General features: G+C 40.3%; 1 protein-coding gene across 1 annotated transcript; it reads right to left on the bottom strand.

Annotated features, from left to right (window-relative positions):
• Nucleotides 1-11605: 11605 nt before the first annotated feature.
• Nucleotides 11606-12484, bottom strand: LOC142181656 (uncharacterized). The gene is made up of 2 exons (XM_075255047.1): nt 11834-12484; nt 11606-11748 (listed from the first exon to the last, which is right to left on the bottom strand). Exons 1-2 carry the CDS (start codon nt 12368-12370, stop codon nt 11671-11673), a joined length of 615 nt encoding a protein of 204 aa, XP_075111148.1. The 5' UTR covers nt 12371-12484; the 3' UTR covers nt 11606-11670.
• Nucleotides 12485-20654: the final 8170 nt, after the last annotated feature.

Raw genomic sequence — 20654 nt, 5'->3', positions numbered from 1 at the left:
AGCCTATAGCACCATGGATAAGGCTCAGGGTGAGCTTCGTCGGGACTTCGACAAGGAGAAGAAGAAGAAAAAGTGTTGTTCCCAAACGCACACGCAAGTATACGGGGTCGACAAGTAATATAGGATTGTAAGTCCAGATATCGTACCCACAGGAACTTGTGATTAACTATCAACTAAATTAAACCAAACAATTTATCTATTTAAGCGAATCCCAACGTATGAATATTTAACTAAAATTAATCTAAAGTAACAAATTAAGAGATTAAAGAAAACAAGTTGGCGAAATTAGACACGAATTCAATGTGAGTGAATATTCTAGAGCTATGGGTTAGCTAACAATCCCGTTGAGTTTTCCACTTAAATCTTCTAATTAATTTATCCAATTTTTTGGTTGACAGGGTTAATATTGCTCATAGCCTTCTCCCGAAGTACAACTCGCCTATTCAAGATAACCTAAAACCTATATTCTTATGGAATTAGGATTAACAAGAACACATTTATAATTCCCGTATAGTAACCAAGCAAGACGATCAGGTATATTCCTATCCTAACCACAAATCCGCTGCCCCCCCCCTCCCTCAGAGTTAAGATCTTGCTCTACTCAATCTTATGTGCAATCTAGAATTCCCTCTCCCGAGTTCAATCCTAGATTCGTAGATAGTATTAGATTGGTGATCAAACAATCAAATAATTAAGCACAAGATTGAATAAATAAACCACTATGATAAAATAATAGGAACAATCTAAGCTTCAAACTACAACATTCATGTAGCACCCAAAACTCTAGAACTAATAAACTATGAGATTAAAAGAAGAGAAGAAAAGAAAAACTAGTTAGAAGCTTCCTCCAAATGTGGTGTGTGTTCCTCCACGTCTAAAGTGTATCCCTAGGTCTAAGATGCGTCAAAAGTCCTCAAAATAGCGTTTTAGTTTGTATTTATACCAAGTAGGGTAAGGCCCAGACGAAAACACCTTCTCCCGCGCGAAATATGACATTTACTCTGTAAAATTTGTACAGGCGCGCCGCACCATGCGGCGCGCTAGTGGAGATTATCAGCAGCCTTGCATTTTTCTTGTTAGGCCAGTTTTTACACTACTGCGCCGCACCCTACGGCGTCTCAGGCAGCGCGGTAGTGAGAATTTGCGAAAATGCAAAACATTAAAGGTTCAGCCCTTTCAAATAGCGTTCCACCGATATATTATGGAGCCCAAACGAAGTTTTGAGTGAAAGGTTATGTGCATTTTACTAGACAATGCACTGTATGCCCGCTCGATTCTGTGTTTCATTCTTAACTATCATCTGTTGATCCCCGAACACGATCTCGAATTAATTCCTTGGGCTTTTACTCAGACTTCAAAGCTCCAAATCAATTGAATTCATTCCATAATGCCTACGCAGATCGAAATCACTCCTACAAGGCATAAAATACACAATTTAGTGCAAAACACTAGCGATTAAAGACCAAACTCAATTAAAGTGCAGTAGATTAGAGTGTAATAAGCGACTAAAATACGTAATTATAGCCTATCATCAACACCCCAAACTTAAATCATTGCTCGTCCTCGAGCAATCAAACTACATTTATATCGACACGACACTTTTAAACAATTCTCCTAACTCATCACACCAAGAATATTTAAAATAGACTAAGCACAAGAGTGTAACATCTTCACCTCGAGATTTGACTCAGAAGTACCACGCATTATTCGCAACTCACCCACTTACTCTAACATAGAGTTCACTGAAATTACCTTTCCTTCATGAATCAAGTGCCCTCACACAACAAAAGAGAGTAGTTCCACACAATAAAATTTAAGAACACTTTGGAACTCAAGATAGAAAGAATTCACTCTCAGAAATAACATTCGTATGCCTCAAAAGATGCACCATAGGCTTGCCCGTGGTGTACTACTCTACTAATCGAGCTCATTCAGTCTAGGATCAAGTAGGACTTTATTTGGTTGTAATATAGGCTGAGGGACGTGTAGGATACATTTTGATATAAGAGTGACTACACCTCCCCAAGCACTTTAATACATACACTTTAACATTGAAAACCCCACACTTATGTCAAACCATAATTCCACATCCACATAAATATATATTAACTCCCCACTTCTTTAAGCACAAGTATATCACTAGCCACCACCATCTAGAATTATTTTTCACAACAATATAACTAATTTTTTTTTCAATTCATGTGGCTCTTCATTTGTCAAAACAGTGCACCTTTCTCCTTATTTCATTAGTTCCACTCAAAAGCCAACCCAACCACTCCACACTTTAATTTTTACACAGTTCATAACAATTCAAGTGCTCATGAGAGGTGAAAATATTCAAATAGATGGTTAATCCAAACAAATGAGCAAGGCTTGTAATGTGGTTGCCAAAAAAATATGATTACAGGCTCAAAGGGGTTAACTATGATATATAACAATTAGGCGGGTAAAATATATATATGGCTCAACAAAGAAACGCCTATATCACTTCCAAGACTGAACAAAACTACTATTTCGCTTTACAAACACACTGACCAAGCTCTAGACATCAAATGCAATGCACAGAATAAAACAAAACCTTACACATACATGGCATATAACTCACTCAGTATTGGACTCATCAAGACACTCTAGTCAGAGAAGATAAGCAAAGTTAAGATCATACTATTTAAGGTACTTATATAAGAGTCAAAAATTAAGCCAAAGCATCACCACCAAAGTACTCACTATTCTCAAGGCTTAACAAAGTTAAAATATATTGCTTCAATTCAGAACATAGCACAAGTTTTCCTAGTTCTAAAAAAATAAAAACTAACTATACCCGGTTCAAACAAAACCCTTGGAAAAGAACCGCAGCACAAAGAAAAACAAAGGGAAAATCGCTACACTACCTACAAATAAAATCTTTTTTTGTCCTTTTTCTTTAGACTTAAATCCCTCAAGAAAACTGTCTATGAGATCCATCATCGAAAAAAGTCTAATTTTCTATATTTTTTTAACAAAAACTCCTACACTAAGAACGAGTATTACAACTATGCTAAGATAGCATAGAAAATCGCCCAAACAATCTCCTCACCCCACACTTAAAATTGTGCAATGTCCTTAATGCACACTACAAATAACAATAGGGTAAAAGATACTTCATGGTAGGCCAAAGGGCGAAGCAATAGCGGCTCACGAGGTACTCAAACTTCCCCCAGGCATCGTCTTTCGTGTGGCACCCCACATTTAGTTATCACCATCTAGCTCACTTTTGCACTCTTCCAATGGTTGCACTTCCTATTCTTATAATCTGACAAAACAAAAACAAATACTACAACAATAATAAAAAAAAAACTAAAAGAAAATAGTAAAAATGGGTTGCCTCCCAACAAGCGTCTGATTTAACATCGCGGCACGACTTGAACCACTTTCTGTCTCCATCTTGAACTTATGAATTGTTTCCCCAATTTGACGTCAATCTTTTTGCTATGCTCTTGGGGTGGTGGGATAAATTTAATTGCGCCAAGCAACCTATATCGCATTCTACACTTCTTGGCATTCGATTGAGGTATGTAATTATGTCTCTTTGGCACAACAACTTCTAGAATATAAGCACCTTGTTCCTCGTTCGTTGGCTCCTCCAAAGGATCAGATGACTCGATTTATATGTCCTCATCCAAACACAATGTTGAAAAATTCATGGAATGAGGACCAATGCGCCCTAACTCTAGAATTGAATTGCTATTTGCATCCTCATATGTACACACATTAGAGTCTTCAAATATAATAATATCTTCTTGCTCACATGACTCTAGAGTGTTTTTCTCAACATGGACATCATCAATAAAAGTATGGTCGAATGATTGACTCTCCACTTTTAGCTCCTCAATTTGGCATATAAGCTCCTTTTCAGTTTCACACAACTTATAACTATTTTATTGGGCGTTAGACGCATCACCCTTTGCAATCAATTGAGCTCCCAAGTCGTAAATAGCAACACCAATTTTTTCGATCTCTTGTCCCAATTCAGCTCTTCTTTCTATTAGGTCTTGTGCCATATATGTAATTTTCTCACGTTGAGCCTCATATATTTCCAATCTTTCAGCTTGTTCCACCCGCCAAGTTTGACTCAAAATATCCTCTTTTTCAAATGTTTCCTCTTGCTAGTGCTCGCTCTCTTCATTTAATTCTTCCATACTGGCCTTCATTGTTGTGATTGCTGCCCTCATTCTTTTCATGTCTTTTTAGAGTTCATCTTGTTGCCCTGCTACTTGCCTTAAAATATCCCTAATATATACATCAAGTTTCATATCCTGCACTTCATTACCCTTATCAAACTCACAAACATCATTAGAAAGATCATAATAAGGGATCAAAGAAGGATGAAAAGAATTAGGACAACCATTCCAATATCCATCTTGACCACTACATATATTACAAATATTTCACTCATAGGATTGATATTGTACGCACAACTCGCTCCCGGGAACATTCTGATAATTTTTCCACCAATGAGGTCCTCCACAATATGGACAAGGATCATCATAATAAGACTAATCAATATTCGACCAATTCTCATTCCAAAAATCCATGTCAACAAAGATAATAAAATATTAAACTAATATAAAAATAAGAAGAAACTTGAATAGACAAAAAGTAAAAATCTAACCTAGTAGACTAGTTAATTTCTAAGTCTCCGGCAACTGCGCCAAAAACTTGTTGCTCCCACACGCACACGCAAGTATACTAGGTCGACAAGTAATATAGGATTGTAAGTCCAGATATTGTACCTACAGGGACTTGTGATTAACTATCAACTAAATTAAACCAAACAATTTATCTATTCAAGCGAATCCTAACGTATGAATATTTAACTAAAATTAAACTAAAGTAACAAATTACGAGATTAAAGAAAACAAGTTGGCGAAATTAGAAATGAATTCAATGTGAGTGAATATTCTAGAGATATGGGTTAGCTAACAATCCGTTGAGTTTTCCACTTAAATCTTCTAATTAATTTATCTGGTTTATTGGTTGACAAGGTTAATGTTGCTCGTAGCCTTCTCCCGAAGTACAACTCGCCTATTCAAACTAACCTAATGCCTATATTCCTTTGGAATTAGGATTAAAAAGAACGAATTTATAATTCTCGTATAGTAACCAAGCAAAACGATTAGGTATAGTTCTATCCTAACCGCAAATCCGCCTCCCCCCCCCACGGTTAGAATTAAGATCTTGCTCTACTCAATCTTATATGCAATCTAGAATTCCCTCTCCCGAGTTCAATCCTAGATTCATAGATAGTATTCAATTGGTGATCAAAAAATCAAATAATTAAGCACAATATTGAATAAATACACCAATATGATAAAATAATAAGAACAATCTAAGCTTCAAACTACAACGTTCATGTAGCACCCAAAACTCTAGAACTAATAAATTATGAGATTAAAAGAAGAGAAGAAAAGAAAAACTAGTTAGAAGCCTCCTCCAAGCGTGGTGTGTGTTCCTCCATGTCTAAAGTGTGTCCCTAGGTCTAAGATGCGTCAAAAGTCCTCAAAATAGCATTTTTGTTTGTATTTATACCAAGTAGGTTTAGGCCCAGACGAAACACCTTCTCCCGGTAGGCTAGAGGCCGAGGCTTCTGATGCACTTATCACATGAATTATCTCAGTCTATCACCGACGGGCTTCGGTATTATTTGATCCGAGTTCTACAGTCTCATATGTGTCTACTTACTTCTCTACTGGCCTGGATATGTCATATGACCTACTTGATGTACCTATTCATGTCTCTACTCATGTTGGTAATTTTGTGATAGTATATAGAGTTTATAGGTGTTGTATGGTTACCTTCGTGGGATATGACACTTGGGTTGATTTGGTTATTCTTGATATGGTAGATTTTGATATTATCCTGGGAATGAACTGGTTATATCCTCATCATTCTACCATGGCCTGTCATGCTAAGACTTCTATGTTGGCTATGATAGGTATTCCGAGGTTAGAGTGGAGGGGTACTCCTATCCCTGCGCCTAAGAAGATCATACAATTGCTAGAAAAGGGGTGTTTGGCTTATTTGGCCCATATTCGTGATACTAGTGCGGATACTACTCTAGGGTCGGTATCGGTAGCTAGGGATTTCTCAGAGGTTTTTCCCACAGATTTTTCTGGTATGCCACCTGATCGGGATATTAATTTTTGCATCAATTTAGAGCCAGGCACTTGGCCCACTTCTATTCCCCTTTACCGTATGCCTCTGATAGAGTTGAGAGACTTGAAGGAGCAATTGAAAGATTTGTTGAGTAAGGGTTTTATTAGATCAAGTGTCTCCCCTTGGGGTTGAACAAGGTTACCATTTGGAACAAGTATCAAATACACCACATTGATGACTTGTTTGACCAGCTTCAGGGTACGTCGGTCTTTTCTAAGATTAACTTGAGATCGTATTATTACCAGCTGAATATTTGAGCAGAGGATATTCCAAAGAGAGCTTTAAGGACCTGTTATGGTCATTATGAGTTCTTGGTGATGTCTTTCGGACTTACTAACGCCCCCGCAATGTTTATGGATTTGACGAATGGTAGCTTCAAGCCTTACTTGGATCCGTTCATGATCGTGTTTATTCATGAAATCTTAGTATACTCTCGGAGTAAGGAAGATCATAAGAAGGGTTTGATAATCGTGCTTGGACTGTTAAAGGAAAAGAAGTTGTATGCCTAGCACTTCAAGTATGAGTTCTAGCTTGGTTTTGTTGATTTTTTGGGACATGTTGTGTCCAAGGATGGGATTATGGTTGATTCCAAGAAGATCGAGGTGATTACAGATTGGTCTAGGCCTACTTTGGTGACTGAGATTCGGAGCTTCATAGGCCTTGCGAGTTATTAGTGCCGATTTGTGAATGGGTTTTCATCTGGTGCTTCCCATTTGACTAGGTTGACTCAAAATAATGTGCCCTTCCAGTGGTCCGATGAGTGAGAGGAGAGCTTTCAAAAGCTCAAGGCATTATTGATTTCAACCTCGATTTTGGCTTTACATTGGAGGGAAAGGACTTTCCCGTCTATTGTGATGCTTCTCTATCATGACCCAAATCACGGGTCGTGATGGAACCTACCCTAATCCCTATAGTAGGCATGCCATTTCCCAAGTCAATTTCCTCCCATTAGAAAAAAAGTGCGGAATTAATTAATTAGGAGTATAATGTCACCGAGCGACAGATTCAAGTAACGAATAAAACTTTTATAAATACATTTCCCAAAATCTGATCTAAAATGGTACAAGAGCTTTACGACAAATTACAAGAATTGAGAGAGCATACAGACTCCAAAATGGTAAACATTGTCTCTAAAAGTAGAATAGATAGGATAAATAGGAGTGCGGAACCAAAATGTGGTTTATTTTTACTCAAAATACTCAAATATGTGTAAAAAAAGTTACCAAACTATATATAACGCCACTAATAATGGCGCTATACAATAACGTTAACTGTACCGTTACTGTATAGCGCCACTATTAGTGGCGTTATACTGACAAACCTTACATTGTGCCACTATTAATGGCGTTATACAGTAATTACCTGACCCTACCAATAATGTCTGGGTTCAATAATTTAAATGCTTATAAAGCCACTTTTTATGGCGCTATATACAAAAAAAAAATAACCCGACTAGCCATTTTCTATATAAACATCGTAGAATCGCCACAACTTCATTCAAAAAAAATTTTTAACTCTTGTTGGTTTCTATTGTTGTTAAATTCTCCAACATTTTTTTATTATGTCTGAAAAACGTAGAATAAGAGTATCATTATATTGGGGGGGGTGAGGTTGTGATGGAGAATAACTCGGTGGGCTACAGTTTACCTGCTAAGTGTTGTTAAATTGCCACTTTCAATGGAGTACGAAACATTGATATCGTTGTTATGCAAAAAAATGAGTGTGAGAAAACGTTCAGTAATACTCAAAGTAACCGGAAGATATCCGTATTCCGTTACGCCGCAAGGGGTTGCTTTTTACTCAGAGTTTAACATCGACGATGATGACACTTTGAGTGATTTCTTGAGGACTCCGGACGAATGCCGGGAATTTCTTGTAATCACAATGTTGGAGATGTACGTGAAGGTCGAAGACGTTCCAAAAAATGAGGTTGTGCGTAGTAGAGATAACCCCCAGTCATCGGGTGGTTATTCTGGATCAGTTTTTGCCGGACATGTTCCAGATGAAAGAATTTTTCTTGATTTAAATTTATCACCGTCGGCGAATGAGCAGCGAGAAAATAATTTATACCCTGCTTTCCATAATTCACAAGAAGAGTGGTAAACTTCAATTTTCATTTGTGTTAATTATGTATATTTTTGCGTATTGAATTAATTTTAACGCTCATATATTTAATAGGGGGTACCGGCCGGATATGAATTTTACAAGTGGCCCATCCGGTAGTCATCACCTAACTGAAAACGTCCATCATGGAATGTCATCACATTACAACTTGTAAGTGAAAAGCTACAGTCATATATAAAGCATTTATTAATTTAGTAGCTTATATTTTTGTTGAAATGTGCAGTGAAAATGAGCAAGTTGAACTACCCATACTCACTCAATTGCCCGAAACGACGTATTACATCAGGATCTGGCAGATGAACAGAGTGAGGAAAAGAACAACGATTACGATAACAATGCCGATGAATCGGGAGACGAGACACCATTTGCTCGTGAGGATGGTGATGAAGAGGACGAGGAGGAAGGACTCGATTTGAAGAGAGCCCCCCATACACGAAAAGTGAACGAGTCTGAAGTGTCGTTTCATTCAAGGGAGATTCCTTATATTGATAACTTTCCAGCCGTGCCGGATGTGGAAGCTCTCACAAGGGATTTTGATGAAATCCGGACAGTAATGTGGGATGAGTCTAGACCAACGGTGCTTGCAAAGGGGATGCTTTTTCCTGATAAAGCACGCGTAAGCAGGGCTTGTAAAATGCACAATGTTAAAGAGTGTCGTGAGATGCAGGTATCGGAGTCAAGTCCGATGGTATACAAGGCTATTTGCCGCAGATGGTTTTGGCCATGTAATTGGATGTTGCGTGCGTCGAAGAAGAAAACAGGTATGTGGAAAGTGGGTAAATACATTCCCACCCACACATGCAAAATGGACACTTTCAACGGGAATCACTTCAACTTGGATATTGACTTGATATCTCTTGTACTTATTCCGCACATCGAAGCGTCCATAAGGTATAAAATCAAAGAGTGAATTACAGCAGTCTACCAGGAATATGGCCACACAATTACTAAAAGAAAGGCATATCTTGGGCGCAAATGAGCGTTTGAAATAGTCTATGGTAACTAGGATAAGTCATTTGCAGATCTGCCTAGCTACATGGCTGCACTGCAGCACTTTAACCCCGGAACAGTTATTGAATGGAAGCTTGAGCGGAGTCCGGGCCGTAATATCCATAGACGGAACTCATGTCTATGGAAAGTACGATATCAAGCTATTGATAGTCGTGGCTGTGGATGCTAATGGACAGATATTTCCTCTAGCCTTTGCTATTTGTGCAAATGAAAGCACAAAGACGTGGACAATGTTTTTGAACCACTTGAAAGAGCACGTTGTCAAACATCGTTCAGGTATTTGTCTAATATCTGATCGGCACGGGGGTATATTAAGTTCTGTGGAGAACCTTCCTGTCTGGCAAGAACCTTATGCATACCACCGTTACTGTATGAGGCACTTTAAGGCCAATTTCAAGAAGGCACATCCCAAAAAATATCTATATGATTTGATGTGGATGGCAGCAACAGACCACCAACAACATAAATTCCGGAGGCATATGGATTCTATCAGGCAAGAAGACGATGCAGCATATCATTGGTTAATGCGACATGATCCTGAAAAGTGGACGTTCCATGTAGATGGTGGCAGACGCTGGGGAATTCTTACTACAAACGTGTCAGAATTCTTCAACGGGTTATTAAAGTCGGCAAGAGGATTGCCCGTCACAGCCATGGTGCGTATGTCGTTCAAGCAGATGGCGGAGAGGTTTGTACAACGGTCTGCAGCTGCAACGGAATTGATGGAAAGGGGTGTTGAATTTATGCCAGTGCCTATGAAGAGATTAGAGAAATACAGACGGCGAGCACATTGGCATTCCTTTTTGCAATATGATAACGAACGAGGTATTTTTGAAGTTCGCACCGCTATCCATAATAATCGGGGTAATAATGTACATACTGTAAATGAATCCACAAGGTTATGCTCATGTGGGAAATGGTCAATCTACCACATGCCTTGTTCACATGCCATCAAGTGTTTTCAACGTGTTGGTTATGCGGAGACCAACTATATTGATCAACAATATAGTGTTTCCAAATACGTAAACACATATAGTGTGTTGTCTTGTCGCTATCACGATATTTAATACACAAAATATACATATGGCGCTATGTGTGTCTTGTCTTGTCGAACTGAAAAAGCTGAAAACATCATGATATGGCGCCATTAGATATGTGTGACCGGCTGACATAAAGTCGTCTCGTCAACATCATGATATGGCGCCATTAGATATGGCGCTATCTAATATAGCGCCATTAGATATGGCGCTATATGTGTCTTGTTTAGCCTATAAATAATGGGGTCATTGTAGTTATTTTGTGTGCTAAAAATTTCCCCCAAGAAATATTTCATTAAAAGTAAGTAAGGTTTTTATTATAAACAAATAGTTCACAAATGGCTCAACCTGGTCGTCCACCAATTTGGTTATGTGGAAAACCATGCATGATGGATTGTGGGTGGGAAGGTGCTAACGTTGGACGCCGCTATTGGTGTTGTATGAACAAGTTGTACAAGCAACCCGACGAACCTACTTGTGAATTTGATGAATAGGCTGAGGAACCATGTTATCAGGAAAGCTACAGGGATAGATTACAGGAATTTCATAATATGTTGTTATACCAGCATAGAATACAAAAGGAGGGAGATAGAATTATTACAGAAATGAGGGAGAAACTGAAGGAGGTGGAAGATAAAAAATGGAGAGCAGAATGGAATTGTGAAGCACACAAGGAACGCAACGAAAAATGTAAATGGGAACTTGCGGAGGTGAAGGCGAGAGTGAAAGAATTAGGAGAAGAAAAAGAACGAATGGAAGAACGATTTAAGTGGTTGGAGCGAAGAATAAATGACAACTGAGAATGGAGCATTGACGTGTATGTGTTTAGTGTCATTTTCATATGTCATGTATTTTTATTATGTTGGCCTGTTATGTTTGTGTTTGTGTTGTAGTAATGTTTTCCTTGTTTGTTGTACTAAATTTTATTTTAATTTAAGTGGAAGTTAAGTTTAAGTTGTTGTGTTACTATACCAAAAACTATAAAACGAAATGAGAACTAAAAAAAAGTAACTGTCATATCCGACTAAATATTGTTGTTAATGTACACAAAAATATTATTTACACCAAAAAAAACAAAAATATGGAAGACCGAATCAATGTGTCCCGCATCCGGTGTGTCCCAAAGTAGTCGTTGGTCTGAGGCGCATCCCCTGCCGCCCGGGTACGCTATCAGGATCATCATCATCAAGTCGTCTCCTTATGGCCGGATGTGGCACAAGATGACATGTATCGGTGGTACTGTCAGGTCCAGTAGAAGGCTACATAATAATATCAAACTTAGTATAGAAAACTACATAACAATTCACAAAAATTTATATTGTCTTACCATAATCGTGTCTGGATCCTGAATGTAGTCATCTGTCGCAGCATCGCATGAAGCCTAAAAAAGTAAATTAATAAAGTTAAAACAAAATAAATAAGTTATAGTAAAAACAGTAATAAAATTAATACTAATAAACTCATACCTGCGCATGTGATGAGCTGCCATAACTCAGTCGGTGCCCACTATCAAAATCTCGGATCGGTCGAGACTCATCAGTGGTAGACGGGCCAGGGAAATATCTACCCAACTCCACTCCTTGAAAATCCGAGCCCATGATCAAGAATTGACCCGATGGGGTCACCTGCGACGTCCCTGGAGTGTCATAAATGCCAAGGTTGTAAGACGGCATGTCGGTCTCATGCATGCCTCCTCCCATATCAGCAGCAACATCTTCAGCAGGAGCCTCAAAGCCCCCTTGCTGGGGACCTCCTCTCCGCCCACGACCACGTCGTCCAACACCAGCAGGTCGTCGTGGAGCAGCAGCAGCTCGTCGGCCACCACCCCGTGGCATACCACGACCTCGCTGGTATGTGGCTGGGTCAACATAATCTGGCTGGTGTGCCAAACGCTGATCCGATCGGCCTCGCTGCAGTGTCTGGGCAGCCACATCCATTAAGCGACGACTATAGTCCTGCATGATCACAGGGTCGTGGACATAACTCTGCATCTGCTGCCCCATACGATATACGGTATGCAATCCAATCGCCTGCACAAAAGTTTTTAATATAAACTACGTATTTGACTAGAAATTACTATTAAAGTAATTGATAATAACAGAAAACATACCAGAGCCTCATGTCTCCCGGCGTATGAGACGTATCGACCATCTACCTGATGAACTTGGGTTCCCGATAAAAAGTCGGGAAACAGTGTGGTACCATGCCATATAAACTTCGATAGGAAAGTGTTGCGGAGCTGGGGTCAAGTCCCCTCGGCTGTCCCAAATACCCAACTGCGCTGTCAGCCACTCAATAAATGTGTCGTCCACTCTCATCCTATCATCCCTCTCATAATGTAAAGGATCCCATGCAGGCTGAGTCGGTATAGACTGCGAAAACCAAAACTGACGAAATACTCGCTCTAAGGCATGATGCTCAACAATATCGAGGCACGTGAGAGGGACGGAAGCCCTCCAAATATGGCGACTGTGCATGCAATACGCTGGCAGGGTACCTATCAGCTCTTCGTTGTACGGCGTCCAGATGAACTATCAAATAATAACACAAACAGTTAGTATGCGCAACACCTAGTTAAAAAATAATTGGTAAGTTTAGTTAGATATTCACCTGTGCATCCTCTAGAAAATCCAACACATCCCTACAGAAGGGGAGATTATGATGGCCATGATACTCTCGTGCAAGTCTACGACGCAATACCCACCTATAAGCTAGAGGGAGATCAGGAATATGTACATTAGCCGGTAGCTGTGGTAGAGGTGGCCGAAGTTGCAGAAATCGCTCCCACACCCAAACCTAAAACAGAAAGTTGACGTAAAGATTAACTCTAACTAGGTAGAATTGGAACTAAACGAAAAATTATTTGAATAAGTTGTCACCTGTAGAAGTGGCAGAAAGCCAGAAACGTCTCTTTGTGTGCCCATGGATGCCCGGCACATCTGCCTGTACAAAAAAGATAGGACAGCACCACCCCAGCTGTAGCTGACTGTATCATCAAAGTCCGCAATATGATGCAGAAAACGAAGGCTCACTAGGTTCCCCGAAGTGTTCGGGAACAAGACCCCCCCAAATAGAAGGAGCAACAACAGCCTCGTATATTGCTCCACATCCACCTCCGCTGAGTCGTCGGTGATAGTATCGTGGATCTGCACCAAGTGGTCTCTAATGGGGACCAACTGCATACGACTGCTCCCAATTGCTACATTTGGGTCCTCGGACCTAAAGCCCGTGAGCCTGTGCAGCATATCCATATATGAAGCCCGGTTAAAATATCTCATGTTCCCAGGCAGTAAAACTGGCAAGCTATCGGTGGACAGGCCATATAAAATCTCGACGTCTTGGAGTGTGATGGTGGCTTCGCCGATGGGCAGATGGAAAGTGTGCGTCTCCGGTCGCACCGCTCAATCAACGCCATGATCAAAGCATAGTCGAGCTGTATCCGGCCAATGCTAATGATCCTATATAATCCCATCTCCTCCAGGTGATGGACCACACGGGGATGTAGAACGCGGGGAGGAGTCAAAAACTCCCACAATAAATCCACTCTCCTGCCCCGAAAAGTCTGCATAAGCAACTCTTTCCCCCATATATGCTCGGATCTATGCTGGGGCTGTAGGGGTAGTAGCTCCGACGTTTGAGGGCTGGGATGTATAGGTGCATCCATGTCGTCAACTACAAATTCATAATTTTTAATAACTATCATTAAAATTTATGTGTGTTTTTTATAATTTAAATTCATATTTTTTAACAACTTAATTTTAAAAATTATATATATACTTATGGGTTTCGTGCTAAATTTTCTGAGGCCCAGTAGTACCAAACTATCATTAATAATTTTATGTTTTTTTATAATTTTTATTCATATTTTTTAATAACTTAATTGTAAAAATTATATATATATATATAATTTTTATAATTATGGGTTTCGTGCTAGATTTTCTGAAGCTCAGTGGTACCAAACTATCATTAATAATTTTATGTTTTTTTAATAATTTTTATTCATATTTATTTAATAACTAAATTGTAAAAATAATATATATATATATATATATATATATATATATATATATATATATATATATATATATATATATATTATAATTATGGGTTTCGTGCTAGATTTTCTGAGGCCCAGTAGTACCAAACTATCATTAATAATTTTATGTTTTTTTATAATTTTTATTCATATTTTTTAATAAATTAATTGTAAGAATTATATATATGGGTTTCGTGCTAGAATAAAAGATAATTTAACAATTACTACACAATACTACGCTACAAAGCTCTATATTTTACTACGCTAAAGGGGTCTACGTTTTACTACGCTAAAGAGGTCTACGTTTTACTACGCTAAAAAAGTATACATTTTACTACGCTAAAAAATAATCTAAACTAAACAGCATAAAAACACATAAATATACATGAGGATATTAACAAACACATTTTTTAGACTAATTTACATATTTTTATACAACACTAAAATTAAATCCGGATAAAATTTAACATGCTAGTTTCGGAAAAAATAAACACAAACCGAAATAGAACACATACAAATCAAGTAATATGCATTGTTATAAAAGTTTCAACTTAAAATAAATCGAAATACCTCGATTTAGAATTTTCGAAATGTAGATAGATCGAAATTTTGACTCCGGAAGAGTGAATCCACAATAACACGAAGCTCTACTCGACAGTGGGACCACAAATATTAAAATTTTATGTGACGGGGGGACCCAAAATTTTTTTTTAAAAAATGGGGGCAGAATCGGTGGTGGGGGGGTGGGGGGGACCAGAAATGAAAATGAGGGAGATGGAACGAAGAAGAAGAAGATGGAGGATTTGTATTAAGGGGTATAGCGCCACTATTAATGGCGCTATGTCTTCAGGTAATTACTGTATAGCGCCATTAATAGTGGCGCTATGTAAGGTTTGTCAGTATAACGCCACTAATAGTGGCGCTATACAGTAACGGTACAGTTAACGTTACTGTATAGCGCCACTATTAGTGGCGTTATATATAGTTTGGTAACTTTTTTTTACACTTATTTGAGTATTTTGAGTAAAAATAAACCACATTTTGATTCCGCACTCGATAAATAGGAAGAGACTTCGGAAGCATAACCGACTATGGCTCACCCCGACATCTCTATGGAAAACCACGGATTCTACTCTGATACTTAGGACGTTTACCTGGAACAACTCTATACACCCAAAAATGATATAGCAAGACTAGTATTAGAACAACACATGTACTGGTAAGCATGATAGGCCGACTAAGATTAGTTAACGCATACGAAGTGAAGAAATCAACAAGTAGAACATATAAGCAGTCAAGTATAGTCACTAAGCACGTTCATATATCAATTACAACAACAATAGTCACAGTAGGTCTCATTATTCTCAGATCATAAGCCTAGGTGTAATCTCTAATCCTCAAGCTCGTCAAAATCCTAGTATAAGGGTCTTACAAGCAAGTAACAACTCAATTAGGTCATCTACCAAGAAATCAATAAGAAAATATACCATGCAACAAAAACGACAATCGACATGCACACAATGTCCAAGTAATCAAGTCTTAGCCTAGGTTTAGGGCTCTAATCCACAAGTCTGCCAAGTTCTAAGAAATTCAACAACCATAATTTACACAATAGCACAACACCAACAAGAAAGCGATAGGATAATATATGATGCGATAATGAGGAGTGCAATGCGAATGAAATGATATGCCGTCTAGTGTCCAATAATTCAAACTTGTACACACATGCTATAAGCATATGTCCTTTCAATATCCATGAACTCATGGTGGTTCCACGACGTCCATGTACTAGCCACTCCGTACCTACCTCGGATCGTGAGCTACCTCGATTGCCGAACACAATCCACAAACATCCATCTTGAGCTTCTCTAGTTTTGGGAATGCATCCAAATGAGCAAAGTCTAGTCAAGTAATTATTCTACATTAGCAAGCAATACCACGAATCATCCAAATTACCATACTCCTAAAAGGACTCCAACAACTCTATTGAACAAGGTTACAATTAAGAATAAGTATCCACTGCCGAGGATTGACAATTTATTCAACCAGCTTCAGGGTGCAAGGGTGTTCTCAAAGATAGATTTGAGATCTGGTTATCATCAACTGAGGATTAGGGCGTCTGATGTCCCCAAGACAGCATTTCGCACTCGGTATGGGCACTATGAGATTTTAGTCATGTCATTTGGATTGACTAATGCCCCAGCAGCGTTCATGGAGTTGATGAACCGAGTGTTCAGACCTTATTTGGACTTGTTCGTGATAGTCTTCATTGACGATATTCTTATATACTCCCGCAGTCAGGAGGAGCATGAGCAGCACCTCAGAGTGGTCCTTCAGACCCTAAAGGAGAGTTAGTTGTATGCTAAGTTCTCAAAGTGCGAGTTTTGGTTGAGTTTGGTCACATTCCTGGGTCATGTCATATCAGCAGCAGGTATTCAGGTAGACCCGAAGAAGATAGAGGCAGTCAAGAACTGGCCTCGACCAGCTTCAGCTACGGATATTCGGAGTTTCCTGGGGTTAGCAGGTTACTACCGTCGGTTCGTGGAGGGGTTTTCATCCATTGCAGCTCCTATGACCAGATTGACCCAGAAGGGTGTCCAGTTCAGGTGGTCGGACGAGTGTAAGGTGAGCTTTTAGAAGCTCAAGACGGTTATGACTACGGCACCAGTATTGGTTTTGCCCACAGGTTCAGGGCCATATACGGTCTATTGTGATGCGTCTCGTATTGGGCTTGGTGCAGTGTTGATGCAGGAAGGCAACGTCATTGCTTATGCTTCAAGGCAACTGAAGATCCACGAGAAGAATTATCCGGTTCATGATCTCGAGTTGGCAGCCATTGTTCATGCCTTGAAGATCTAGAGGCATTACTTATATGGCGTGACGTGTGACGTTTACACTGATCACAAGAGTCTTCAGTATCTGTTCAAGCAGAAAGAGTTGAATTTGAGGCAGAGGAGGTGGTTAGAGTTGCTAAAGGATTATGATGTTACTATCTTATACCACCCGGGGAAGGCCAATATGGTGGCCGATGCATTGAGCAGGAAGTCCGCCAGCATGGGTAGTCTTGCTTATATTCTAGTCAGCCAGAGATCGCTTGCTTTGGATGTTCAGGCCTTGGCCAATCGTCTTGTGAGGTTGGATATTTCTGAGCCTAGCAGAATGTTAGTTGCTCGTTCCTCACTATTAGAGCGTATCCGCAAGCGGCAGTTTGAGGATCCCCATTTATGTGTCTTGAGAGACACGGTGCAACGTGGAGGTGCCAAGAAAGTAACCTTAGATGATGATGGTGTATTGAGATTGAAGGGGCGAGTTTGTGTGCCCAATGTTGATGGGATTCGAGAGTTGATCTTAGCGGAGGCCCACAGTTCTCGGTATTCTATTCACCCGGGCGCCGCGAAGATGTATCAGGATCTGAGGCAGCACTATTGGTGGTGTAAGATGAAGAAAGACATTGTTGCGCACGTGGCTCGGTGTTTGAATTGTCAGCAGGTTAAGTACGAGCATCAAAGACCCGGTGGTCTATTTCAGAGGATTGCACTTCCCGAGTGGAAGTGGGAGAGGATTACGATGGATTTCGTTACTGGACTTCCGATGACTCGGAAAGAGTTTGATGTAGTTTGGGTCATTGTTGATAGGCTAACCAAGTCAGCGCATTTTGTTCCTGTTGCAGCCACCTATTTGTCCGAAAGGTTAGCCGAGATTTATATCAGAGAGATTGTTCGCCTTCATGGGGTGCCGCTATCTATCATTTCAGATCGGGGAACGCAGTTTACCTCGCATTTCTAGAGAGCGGTTCAGCGAGAGTTGGGCACCCAGGTTGAGTTGAGTACAACATTTCATCCCCAGACGGACGGTCAGTCCGAGAGGACTATTCAGATTCTTGAGGATATGCACCGAGCCTGTGTCATTGATTTTGGAGGCTCGTGGGACCAGTTTTTGCCTTTAGCAGAGTTTGCCTACAACAACAGCTACCAGTCCAGCATTCAGATGGCTCCGTATAAGGCGTTGTATGGTAGGCAATGTCGGTCTCCAGTTGGATGGTTTGAGCCGGGAGAGGCTCGATTATTGGGTACGGATCTGGTTCAGGAGGCCTTAGACAAGGTCAGGATTATTTAAGATAGACTTCGAACAGCTCAGTCCAGACAGAAGAGTTATGCAGACCGCAAGGTCCGAGATGTTGCTTTCATGGTCGGTGAGCGGGTATTGCTCCGTGTATCGCCTATGAAGGGCGTGATGAGATTTGGGAAGAAGGACAAGCTCAGCCCTAGGTTTATCGGTCCATTTGAGATTCTTGATCGTGTGGGAGAGGTGGCTTATAGACTTGCCTTGCCACCTAGCGTGTCAGCTGTGCATCCCGTGTTTCATGTATCCATGCTCCGAAAGTATCGCGGAGATCCATCGCACGTGTTAGATTTCATCACTGTCTAATTGGACAAGGATCTGTCATATGAGGAGGAGCCGGTGGCTATTCTAGACTGGCAGGTTCGACAGTTGAGGTCGAAGAGTTTTCCTTCGGTGCGTGTTCAGTGGAGAGGTCAGCCTCCTGAGGCATCGACCTGGGAGTCCGAGTCCGATATGCAGAGCCGTTATCCTCATTTATTTCCCGACTCAGGTACTTCTTTCTTTTGTCCGTTCGAGGACGAACGGTTGTTTTAGAGGTGGAGAATGTGACGACCCGAAGGGTCATCACCGTAGTTCTTCCTTGCTCCGCGCTTTTGAGGCCTTGAAAACCTCGCTTTAAGTTTCCTCGATTGGCGTGCGTAGTTCGGGCGCATAGCCAGAAAGTTTTTATGTTAGAATATGTGAATTATGTGAAACATTTGATGAATTTTGGTATTAATATGCATAATGTTGACTTTGGTCAACATTTTGGGTAAACGGACCCAGACTTGTGATTCGACGGTCCCGGAGGGTCCGTAGGAAAATATGGGACTTAGGCGTGTGCCCGGAATCAAATTCCGAGGTCCCAAGCCCAAGAAATGAATTTTTGTGTGAAATTGTTTTCTGAAATTAATTAAGGAAAATGAAGAAGAAAATTGATCAGAAAACTGTGGTATCGGGCTCGTATTTTGGTTCCGAGCCCGGTACGAGTCTTAAATATGTTTTAAGCACTATCTGTAAAGTTTGGCTAAAAACGGACGTCATATGACGTGTTTCGGACTTAAAATGGGGAAGTTGAGTTTTTGTGAAAGTTGAAAGAAAATCATGTGTTTGAGGCTTGATCCTATGTATATGATGTTATTTTGGCAATTTGATCGCACGAGTAAGTCCGTAAGATGTTTTTAAGGTTGTGTGTATGTTTGGTATCAGAGCTCCGAGGGCTCGGGTGAGTTTTGAATGGGGCCCGGGAGGTCTTGGACTTAGAAAAAAAAATACAGGTTCAGATGTTGCAAGCCCGGCGCGGCCGCGGCCATTTCCGCACGATCCGCGCTGGCAGCCACGCAGCCACGGTGCTTTTCTGTGCGGTCCGCGTGGTGGGGTTCAGAGGGTCGACCAGCGCGGCCGCGCACCAAATCAGTGCGGTCCGCGCTGGGTGGGTTTAGAGAGAGCCCACTTCTTCCCTCCCTCGGTGCGGCCGCGGTACATTTCCGCGCGGTCCGCGCTGGCAGCCACGCGGTCGCGGTGCATTTCTACGCGGTCCGCGCCAGCCCCCAGCATATATATAAATTCGGGATTTTCAGTCATTTTTTCCACTTTTCGAAAACCCAAAACCTAAGAGGCGATTTTCCAAACAAATTTTCTTCTTCAAAATGATTGGTAAGTGATTTCTAACTCATTTTCTTCACTTCTTAACATCTTTTAACATGATTTCAACTTCAAAACAAAGTTTTTCGTGGGGGAATTGGGTGCTTTGGGTAGAACCTAGGTTTTCTACAAATTGAGAAGTTGGACCTCAATTTAGGGTCCGATTTAAAAACAAATCATATATTTGGATTCATGGGGGAATGGGTAACCGGGTTTTGGTCTGAACCTCGAGTTTCGACCACGTGGGTCCGGGGATATTTTTGACCTTTTTGGGAAAAACCTTAAAAAATCTATTTTCATGCATTGGGGATGATTCATTCAGTAATTATTAATGTTATTAAGTAACTTATGACTAGATTCGAGCGGATTGGTGGTGGAATCAAGAGGTAAAGCTATACTAGAAGAGTGAGTTGAGTTTGGAGCATTCGAGGTAAGTGTTTGTTCTAACTTTGGCTTGAGGGAATAGGATTAGGATGATATTTGCTACTTGCTAATGTGGAGTACGG

The sequence above is a fragment of the Nicotiana tabacum genome, chromosome 1 (assembly GCF_000715075.1).
Source record: "Nicotiana tabacum cultivar K326 chromosome 1, ASM71507v2, whole genome shotgun sequence".
In the NCBI taxonomy this organism is placed as follows: Eukaryota; Viridiplantae; Streptophyta; class Magnoliopsida; order Solanales; family Solanaceae; genus Nicotiana; species Nicotiana tabacum.
This window is presented reverse-complemented; position numbering and strand designations above follow the sequence as displayed.

Coding starts and splice junctions, on each gene's coding strand:
- LOC142181656 (XM_075255047.1), bottom strand. CDS start 12,370: ATGGGGCAGCAGATGCAGAGTTATGTCCACGACCCTGTGATCATGCAG. Junction 11,749..11,833: donor GCAGCTCATCACATGCGCAG/GTATGAGTTTAT, acceptor TTACTTTTTTAG/GCTTCATGCGATGCTGCGAC.